The sequence below is a fragment of the Castor canadensis genome, chromosome 6 (genome assembly GCF_047511655.1).
Source record: "Castor canadensis chromosome 6, mCasCan1.hap1v2, whole genome shotgun sequence".
NCBI classification, from domain to species: Eukaryota; Metazoa; Chordata; class Mammalia; order Rodentia; family Castoridae; genus Castor; species Castor canadensis.
This window is the reverse complement of record NC_133391.1, coordinates 33,411,125-33,421,863: the sequence shown is the minus strand read 5'-3', so window position 1 is coordinate 33,421,863 and position 10,739 is coordinate 33,411,125. Positions and strand designations below refer to the sequence as shown.

The window sequence follows — 10,739 nt, the reverse complement described above, 5'->3', positions numbered from 1 at the left end:
GATGTCTCTGCCTGGCCCAAAGGATCCCATGAGGCCCGGCCCCTTTCCTCCCTTGTATTCCTGATCCTAAGGAGCTGGAAAAGACTGGATTTTCCCCCTGTGTATTTGTTTTGGACCCAACCAAGGAACGCGAAGGAGAGGGGAAAAGTCATTTTTAGAACATCCCTTTGGTTTTTATAGCCATATTCCATGTCACAGTCATAACAAAATAACAAGTCAAAGTCAAACGTTTGCATGTTTTTAATGGACTCCATTTAGGAAAAACTTAGACAGGAAGAAAATAGAAATAGCAGATGTTTAGATCTACCCCCCATCCCGGAGTGTGCCGCTCGCTGGGGGCGGGGCGAAGGGCTGGACGCGATGACATCACAATATCAACGCGCTGCCCTGGTGTTTTTGTGTTCCCTGCTCTTCAGAAAAGCCACCGGGATTACTTTACCTGGCCATCCCCCACCTTTCAGGCCAGGAAGCCCCAGATCCCTTCTGGACGCTTGACCAGATAGTATTGTGACGGGAGCTGACGTTCTGAAGCGGCTCTGATAACATTGAACTTGACCGTGGGCAGCAAGGAGCCAGAGACGCAGTCATCAGCGACGGAGGCAGGCCCCGTCCGGGGATCCTAGAAACCCTGCGGTCCATCATGAAGTTCCAGTATAAGGAGGACCATCCCTTTGAGTATCGGAAAAAGGAAGGAGAAAAGATCCGAAAGAAATATCCGGACAGGGTCCCCGTGAGTGCATCCGGGCGGGGAGGAGAAGGAGGAAAAGGAGGAGGGAAAAGGGGCAGAGCGTGGGCGGGGGTTGGGGGTCACCAGTGTCCCCAGAGAAGACAGGTCCCCAATTACTTAACCCTGAACATCTTTCGCTATAACGAGAACCTGTGGGCAGATTAGACTGCGGGCCTTAAAGAGCCCATCTCCCCAGGGCCTGGTCCCATCTTTAGAGCCGACTGCATCCTTAGAGCGGAGCCTCGGTGTCGCGTGACTCAGCAGCACTCAGCACACGTGTAGGTTGTGGTGTGCACGAAATAGGGCCGTTTGGGGTTCACAGTTTTGCTGCATAAAAAAATAGGACAATGTGGGAGCAGCTGATGGCGTGGGACTTGCTCCCCATCGGTTTCTGCCTTTGATGGTTCTGTGTGAATCAACTTTTGTCCTCCTGTCGTGCGTGGGAGAAAAAGGTTTAGAAGAAGTAGATCCTTCCTTGTGTTTTCTTAGAATTAGGAGAGGAGGCAGGGGTGCGCTACAAGACAGGCCCAGAAAACAAGGTCACACGTTTTCTGCGCAACAGCCGGCCTGGCTCATCATTCTTGGATCTAGGGCCTTGTGGATCACAGGCCTTCTCCCTGCCACCGTGGTCAGATGGTACCTGGACCCCGCGGGACAGCACTAAGGGCTTCTTCTCTCTGATTTGGACCCTGGTTTCAGTAGTTAAAGCCAGTGCCAGCAGTGAGGAGGAGAAGGAAGAAATATCAAGGTGTCTCTTGCATCCGGGTTTCTGCCACCCACTTGCCTGATATTTCTCTTACGTAGGCTGCGCAGCCCAATTGACAGGTGGAAGACACAGCTTTTGATTTTGGAGGTGGGGAGCAGAGATATGAAGGTGGTTCTCTTTGTCTTCAGGCAGGGACATTAGGATAAATATTACATGTAAATTAAGAAGGTAAAAGAGTTGGAATGATCTGACATTTTTTTCTTCATCTGCAGGTACTCTTTGGGATTCTTCTCCAATTCTTACCTCACTTTCTTGGCTTTTTAGATACCAGAAGAAACATGGGCCTTAGCTCAGCAGTACAGACTCCTTGCACCCCTTTTCCTGAAGGAAGAGGAGACATTAGGATTCTGCCATTCTGTAGGAATTACACACATAAAGGTTTTTTTGCAGAGTGGAGAGCTAGTCCTAGCCTAGTACATAATCCTTTACAAATTACTCTCTTGGGTTTTGGACGACTGCTTTAAAAGTTTCTCCTAATTCTCGTTGTACCACCCCTTTTTAAACAATATTTAAAAATGACAAATTTCTTTTACTGATACCTTACCACATACTTCACAGTATTCTGAGTGCTTGTCCATATGTTCACTGTAATCCTCCCTCCATGACAATCTGTTGTAAAATGAAGAATCTCAAGTACAGGGAAATAAAATAACTTCCCAAAGTTCTGGCACTCCTGACTTGTGGCAGAGCTGGGATTCCACCCCTGACTGTCATGCTGTAGATCTTCTGGAGCCCTTGGCCCTCCTGCTGTATTGTTTTTGAATTTCTAATACAGTTCTATTAACCAGAATTTAGTGTGTACACTGTATGCCTTATACTATGGAGTACTGGAAACAGATAGACTATTGTTACTGTCAGGAGTTCACAGGTTAGTCTGGTGTCAGCAGGGTAACTCATGCAAAATGACTACCTTTTATTTAGAACTCACCAAGAACAGTCTGTACCAGTAGCTTTTTCATAAATCACAGCTCTTGACATGTTCCTGTTCCTAAATCTAGTTAAAATTACCTTTGCTCAAAACTTAGCCCTTTTCATTTCAGTCATTTACCTGCATTCAACCAGCCAGAATGTTTCAACTAATTCTTCCTATTCTTCTTCTGTTCATAGCTTGGTGTTAAATTTTTTACTTATGTAATAATTTATAAGCCATTAAAACTTTTACTTAGATCTCAGTTGTATTTGAAGGAGCGATGGGCCTCCCAGCTGCTCATGAGATGCTTCGCTTATGACCCTCTGTAGTGTGATGCAAGAAGAACTCTGCTATGTGCAGAGAGTTTCTTTTTTTTGCTTTTGGGGATTGAACCCAGGACCTTGCTCATGTTAAGCACGTGCTCTACTGCTGAGCAAACTACATCCTTGGCCCTGGAGATTTGTTTCTAATTTTGAGCTGTCTAACAGGAATTCCGTATGCCTTTGGGCACAACCCTTAATCTTACTGTGCTAAAGTGTCCTGTTGATGAAAAGATGGCCAGAGTAAGCAGTTTCTAATGTCCCACTCTGATTACTCACACAACCTGAGCTTAACCTCACTGTGCATTCGGAGAGGAGTTGATGGGATTTTGAAATATTAGCAACAGCAGAAAACTGTTAGAAACAGATGGTCTGTTTTTAAAAATTCATAAGCATCCCAATGGATTATTGGCCGTATTTTGCAGATGAGACCACAGAGGCAAAGCATCTGTCAATCTAGTTCAGGGTTCACTGTAAGTCATCTTTCTTTTACTCATTGGAATGCTGAAGTTCAGAGAGGTTTATTGACCTGTTGAAGGTCACACAGCTACTAGGGATACTTGTTTAGTGCCTATTTCTGCCTCTTCACTTAACTTTTCAATGCTTTCCAAATCTTACATCTAACATTTATTATATTTTTGAAACTAAAAATCTAATATTAATGTTTTTATAAGGTATTTTTATTTTATAAGTATAAAAATATTGTAAGATTTTATACATTTTGGTTTTTTCTTTATTGCAGAAATAGATGATTTTCATAAAACTTGAAGTACTTTGGAAATATTTAACATAGACAGTGAAAATTACATATAATCCTAATATAATCAATATCAACAAATGGTTTAGTGTACTGTCGTATTATAGTGTGCCATTCATTGTGAGAACTATTTTAATAAGTGTCTTGAAGCCTTTTTTGCAGTCATTCCTGAAAATTTTGACTGAGTTTAAAATTTGAGCCACATTCACCTGTGTGCTAGCCAGCTTTCCATTAATGTGACAAATATTAGAGATAGTCCACTTCTAAGAGAAAAGGTTTATTTTAGCTCCTAGAATCAGAGGTTCTAGTCCCTGGCCAGTTGGCCTTATTTTTTTGGGCCTGTGGTGAAGACAGAATATCATGGCGGAGGAAAACCACTCACTTCCTGCTGGGGAAGTCAAAGAGAAAAAGCGGGAGACAGGTCCCACCATCTCCTTTAAGGCCACATCCCCAATGACCTAAAGTCTCCCACTAGTCCCCACCTCTTAAAGTTTCTACCTCCACCTGACAGCACCAAGCTTTTAACATAAAATTATAGCAGTGTGGTTTTAATTTAATTTAATTTTTTTTAACTCAGGGCCTCATGCTTACAAGGCAGGTGCTCTACCATTTGAGCTACCCTTTTTGTGTTGGTTATTATTTTTGAGACAGGGCCTTACTTTATCCCCAGGCTGCCTTGGGCTGTGATCATTTGTGGGGATTTGTGCATTCCCACGTAGTTGGGATTACAGACTCATGGCACCATGCCCAGCCATTGCTTGAAATGGCATTTCATGAGCTTTTTCCTAGGTAGGCATCAAACCACAGTCTCCACGTCCCAAGTAGCTAGGATTACAGGCTTGAGCCACTGTACCTGGCCTAATAAATGGTATTTTTAAGAAAGAATAAAACTAGTAGATGATCAGAATCACCTGGAAAAAAAAGCAGAAAATCCTTTTTTTTTTTGTTTTGGTGGTTCTGGGTTTGAATTCAGGGTGTTGTGCTAGCTAGGTAGGTGCTGTACCCCTGAGCCATGCCCCTAGCCCTCAGAAAATCTCCTTGATACCCCAGGTAACTTAAAATTACTTAAAGTCAGAAAAGGGGTGGAAAGGGAGATTTAGAAATTATATATTGCCTAGACAATTTCACTTCCAATATGGCAGCTATAGCATATGGGAGGAAAATACTGTTAGCTTCTTTAGTTTACATTCCCACTGTCCTGCTCTCCTCTCAGGTCATCGTGGAGAAGGCTCCTAAAGCCAGGGTGCCTGATCTGGACAAGAGGAAGTACCTAGTGCCCTCTGACCTCACCGGTAATGCTCTTTCTCTCCCCTGACCATTCCATGGCGAAACATTCTGGGTCCTTACTTCTTGTGAGAATTAGTGAAAGTGAGTGAGATTCTCCAGAGTGCTGGCTGATTAAAAAATGACACCATAGTTCTTCCATTTCTAATTCCCATTAACATTTCTCATCACTGTGAAACCAAAAGTTGTTGAAAGTAAAGAACAGCTGTCCATTATTGGTACCATTTTTAGAATAAATCAGCCTTGTTATGATACTGATTTATTCAAAAAACAAAACCAACTCAGTTTCTTGAGAGGATCACATTGTAGGTATTCTAAGTAAGTTACTTGCCTAAAGATAGTTTTAGTGATGAGTAGATTCTGTTTGGAAGTACAAGAATATATTCAGTCTCTACCTTGATCCTTAATGGAATAGTCACTTCATCTAGGGTACATTGGTGAGATTTTTGTACATATGTTTACTCCAGAGTTAATATATTGAAGTATTAGCCTTTTAGAACTTTTCCAGTATTCTCAGGAAAAGGTTAAGCATTGAGCTTATTGCCCCAACACTGGACTGATTGTCCATGCTAAGATTGCCAGAGTCCAGTAGACCTCCTTCCATCCTTAAATTTCTCTAAGGGTGGGAGTGAGGATGGAAAGGTATTTCAAGTCAGTTTTAGACAATGATGGGAATATTTTGGACTGGATATATAGTATTCCTTCAATACTATATACGGATATGCTAACATTAGATCTGAAATTGAGTAAGGCAGAACAATAGCTCCACTATGGCATGTCAGGGACTATGCAGGCTTCTGAGTTTCCCTGTTTTATTACAGAAGTTCCTGGACAGTATTTGGCTTTGCTTAGATGGTATAGAAAGCCGGTACTTATCTTAAAGAGGGACAGATATAATAGAACTTTTTCTGAGACTTAACCTTCTACTAATCCTTTGTTTTCTTCTTGCCTTTCTTTTCCTTTTCCTCCATGTAGTTGGCCAGTTCTATTTCTTAATCCGGAAGAGGATTCACCTGAGACCTGAGGACGCCTTATTCTTCTTTGTCAACAACACTATCCCTCCCACCAGTGCTACCATGGGCCAGCTGTATGAGGTAATGGTTTTAGTTACAATAGTACCCAGCAGCCTGGTATCCTGTGGCTTTTGTTCCAGTCTGTGTTGATAAAACACCTTGGAAGTAGGGCAGGAGGTGTTATTTACCAGGATCCTCTTACACGCAATAGTGTAAGTCCCCGGGAGGTTAGATACCTGTTTTCTTTTAGGAATTGAGCACCCTACTAGGTTTAATCCTTTTGAAATCTTTTCTTCATCTTCTCTGACTATACTGTTTTAATGCTAGGTTATCTATTGAAGCTATAGGAAATGGTTCCTAATAGTAAAGAATTACAAAGCATTTACCCATCATAGTTCCTGGTATTCTCGTTGGTAACATAATTTATGAGTGAACAATGCATTCTAACCCATTTCTCCCATGTAGTAGCAGATTGAGGAAGCAAACAGTAGTAAAGCTGACTTCTTTCTCTTCATTACTTCATTATAGTTAGTTCCCTACATAAAATACTCTGGAGATTTGTCTTAAGACAACCCCATAGGGAAGCTTTTCTTCTTAGAATGAACCTAAGACCATAGATGAGAGTTCTATTATCTGAGCACAGTGAATCAGATAAAATAAAAGTTAAAATTAAGGCAGAGTCTTATTCTGTAACATACATTCTCTGTGAGTATAAATCCTGTATATGTGTCTTGGAGTATCTGTGTTCTCCTTGCTAGAATGAACTTTTTAAAAGTAAGGACTGTAGCTTAGTGCCAGTGGCTCATACCTGTAATCCTACCTACTTAGGAGGCAGAGATCAGTAGGATAGCAGTTCTAAGCCACATGGGGCATATAGTTCAAGAGACCCTATTTCAAAAGCACCCAACACAAAAAAGAGCTGGTGGGATGGCACAAGCAGTAGAGTGCCTGCCTAGCAAGTATGAGGCCCTGAATTTAAACCCCAGTTCTGCCAAAAAGAAAAAAGAAAAAAAGTAAGGACTGACTGTGCCCTAGTTACAACCACTTTTGCCTATTTTTTTTTTTGTGTGTGTATGTAGGGGTGTTTGTTTGTTTTTGTTTTTTCTTTGATACAGGGTCTTGCTGTGTAGCTCAGGCTGGTCTTGAAGCCTCAGCCACACCAGGGTGGGGTATAGGTGGTGCATACTACCACACGTGTTGTTTTTTCCCAATTCTGGGGGATCAAGCCCAGAGCCTCACACATGGGAGGGAAGTGCTCTACCACTGAGCTATGTTCTTAGACCTGTTCGTCTTTTTAAAGGAAGGTAATGATAACTTACATACCTACTTTACATAGTTGTATTGAGGCTCAGAATTATAGTGATAATGAATATGAATGTTTTCTGAACTGTCTTATCTCTTCCCCCAGGATAACCACGAGGAAGACTATTTTCTGTATGTGGCCTACAGTGATGAGAGTGTCTATGGGAAGTGAGTGGTGGAAGCCCAGCAGATGGGAGCACTTGGACTTAGGGGTAGGGGAGGGGTGCGAGTGGGACTCGGGGAATGAGAGGGAGGGCTCCCACTACGAAGGAGACAGAAGGTGAAGACATTGGAAAGCATTACACTGCACACACTGTCATCATATTTTCACATGCTCAATTGTTATTTTTTGCTGCTTCCTTGGCCCAGGGAGAAAGCCTATCAAGACAGAGCTGTTGGATTGGCTTTGATAGAGAAACAGGGATGACATAATTTCACAGCATTACTGAGATTTTATTTTTGTGTGATTTTATCCCAGGATCAGGTGGGGACAGGTTGAAGTCACAGAGAGTGCAGTCCAGCAGAAACTCCCATTTCTTTGAGCAGAGATTTGATTTTTGACTTTTGCATAGACAGATAGGGAATGGGAACAGGAATGCTTTCAGATTTGTGGTAGTGGACCATACCTAGGGACCAAAAGACACCCACTGTAATTAAAGCATTGTGGCCCCTGATCTATGTTTCTACCTCCCTCCCTTCCTCCTACTCCTGTTCTTACACACAGATGTCACAGTGCCACTCCAGTGGTGGCAGTGTTCATCCATATAGACATTTAGATGGAGCTCACTTTCCCTTTGGAAAATAGGGACCAGGACTTAAATGTGATTTGGAATAGTTTTGGTAGCATTAAACTGGAGTTGAGACCGAGTGTCGAGCATCTCTGTCTAACCTTCTCTTTTCTTGTGCCCTTATCCCACACTTGGAATTTCATGAGCCTAGGCGTTTCCAGTTGCAGGCTAACAGCACTTCTTTAGCCATTTCCTTTAGCATTTTCCATGTACAAGGACAGGTATAAGGGAAGGTAGATTATCCACACCTGCCACTTACCCAGAATTCTTGCTCACTTGCAGGAATGCTCGGTGAACGCCAGCTCCCCACCCCCCCCTCAGTTTTTATCTATTGTAGCTGCTAAGCAGAAGAGTTTGAAGGGATGACTTTTAGTGATTCCTGGGGCTTTCATTGGTTTATTTTCATTTAGGGGTGATGTGGGGTGGGGGTGGGGAGCAGGAATTGCACTCAGACATGATATTTCAATTCATCTCTGCTAATGAAAGGAACCTTCCTGTTGGGCCAAATTGGCATGTCTGTTTTTTCGGCTGCAGGTTCTTGTATAATGAAGTCAATGCTGTCAAGCCAAGTAAATAAAGTAATTGCTTACCTTAAAAATCCACCCGAATTTGGAAGTGTTTCTTTACTTGGTATACTTGATTAAAGAGCATGTGGCTTTCTGAACAAAATGCTCGTGTGGGGTGGGCATTAGCGTTGGATGCTTAAGATGGCCAGATACGTATGCAGTCAGCTCTTTTCTGACAGGAAGAGTTGCTGCCCAAGGGTGAATTTAATGGTGGGCCATGTGCCTGGTGTACTGGTGATGTGTGCATGATTTCTTCTTTACAGATAAGTAAGTGGTGTGTCACTTCTTTAGGTGCTTCTCAAAGCTGAAGTTGGATGACTGCCTACCTCAGCGTAGGAATGGGGTAGGTGTGTGCTAATTACAAATGCAGATGTCTAGGCCTTGTCCCAGATTGCTGACTCAGAATCGAAGCGTAGGTGTCTGATTTTTCACAGAATTCTCAAATGATTCTTTTGCTGCACAGTGAAATTTGCTGTCCACTCCAGACTTTGCTGAAAGTCCCAAACACATTTATTCTCGCCTCTCAAATTTGGTTCAGGGAGGAATCTACTATTGCCAAAAGCAGCAAATATTACTGAAGTAAGGCACCTGGCATCAGGACAAGTTTAGTGTCTTCTGACCATGAGTGTTTCATTTAGTCAGGAAAGAATGTGTGGGCACGCTGTGGGGAGCAGCAGAAAGGGAAAACTTTTCTACTCAAAACATTAGTAGAAGCTCCTTGCAAAGACAATTTGTGTATAACCCTCTTTGATTTCTTGGTAGCTTTATAATTTATGTATGATCCTCTTTGATTTCTTGGTAGCATTATCACCAGGTGGTGTCATTCTCCATACAGTTTTAAGGACTGTATCAAAGTCACCCGAAAGGAAGGAGGAAATCATAGAAGATCCATGGCAGGATTCCACCAACCACCACACCAAGTACAGAGTACTTGATTTAGTTAAGTTAGAATTGAGAGGAAGAAGTCCAAGCCCAGCAAACACTATGTAAATTTCCAGATGGAAAAGTCTGGAGGAATTCCCAATCAAAGCTTTGAAAATGAACACCTGTCATTGCTGACAAAAATACCAAGGTGTGCTACTTACTAAAGCCAAAGGAAGCTAATATTGAGTTGTTAAGATACTAGTAAGACTTACACACTACCTAGGAATGAGGTTGGATGAATATACTAAAGAAAACACATGGTGGATCCCAACCCTCCATACACATCTGAAATAGCTGTCATGCCAGACTGTAGTCTATGGTTGAACTGGAGTTTTTTGAATATAGAATCTCTCTCCCAGGAGGCCTTTCTTTTTTTTTTAGTTCTTCTTTGGGTTTTCCACATAGAAAAATTTCATACTTAGATTATTACATAACATTTAGACAAGCCCTCAGATGTTATAGGTGTATAATATTTAAGTAACTTAAGCTAAGTTCAGAGGCAAAACCAGGCCTGGTACTTAGCAGTCTGATTGGTATTTGGTTCTCTTTCCTGAAAACCAGTAGCTCTCAGGACCACTCTCATGGTTCCCTCTTGAGTAGCTGTTAAAGCTTCTTTGCAGCCTCACACCATTGTGAGGCTTCTCATGGACTAAAAGCAGTTTAGGAAGTGTCCTGTTAAATGAAACCCACGTCCTATGTTAGATTAAGGATTGCTGGTAACAATGCTTCCTTCTCTGGATGAAGTTTAAATGATATGACCAATAATTTTATTCTTTCCTTTTGATGCCATTAGGACATCAGCATCAGAGATGAGTGAGTCTTTAGCTTGTCCCAGGTACTTTGCTACAAAGATCTCAAATATTGTAGGGTAAGCATATATCTTAAGTTTTCCAAGATATTCTTGACTTACATGTATTATCTGGATTGATGTATTAGTGGTTTTGTTTCCCAATGAAAAAGCATTTTATGATCAATTTTCTTTGTATTTAGTGTGAAAGCTGAAGTTGGTCCCTTCTATCAAGAGACATGCAGTGACTGTGCCATCTAGATTCAGTGTACCCAGGATTGCCCTTAGTCCTGTGTGAATGGAGAGTGGGAAAAAAATTTCCCTTGTGAATGGCAAGCTATTATGTATTCCATCCTCCACTCCCATACTGTATTGTTTTCTTCCTTCGAAGCATTGTGCACCTCTTAAAATAGTTTATAGGCTGTCTTATGTAAACAGAGGCAAAGATTGCAAAACAACATAAATGGTGTTTAACTAATGTCCAGTGGTAACTATGCAGATAGTTCCCTGCCTGGTGCACTAACAGTAGTCACTATGTAATGTAAATTCAGTTTCTCAGGTTGAGAGCATTTTCCTCGGCACTGCAGTCATCCTT

General features: G+C 41.9%; 1 protein-coding gene across 1 annotated transcript; it reads left to right on the top strand.

The window, feature by feature from the left end:
- Window positions 1–372: 372 nt before the first annotated feature.
- Window positions 373–8,469, top strand: Gabarapl1 (GABA type A receptor associated protein like 1). Its single transcript, XM_020168685.2, has 4 exons — window positions 373–730; window positions 4,694–4,772; window positions 5,740–5,858; window positions 7,186–8,469. The coding sequence occupies exons 1-4, from the start codon at window positions 641–643 to the stop codon at window positions 7,249–7,251; spliced, it is 354 nt and encodes a 117-aa protein (XP_020024274.1). The 5' UTR covers window positions 373–640; the 3' UTR covers window positions 7,252–8,469.
- Window positions 8,470–10,739: the final 2,270 nt, after the last annotated feature.

Excerpts from the sequence above, each read along its gene's own strand:
- Gabarapl1 (XM_020168685.2), top strand. The coding sequence starts at position 641 with ATGAAGTTCCAGTATAAGGAGGACCATCCCTTTGAGTATCGGAAAAAG. Across the intron at positions 731-4,693 it reads AATATCCGGACAGGGTCCCC|GTCATCGTGGAGAAGGCTCC; the intron begins GTGAGTGCATCC and ends CTCTCCTCTCAG. Across the intron at positions 5,859-7,185 it reads CCATGGGCCAGCTGTATGAG|GATAACCACGAGGAAGACTA; the intron begins GTAATGGTTTTA and ends CTCTTCCCCCAG.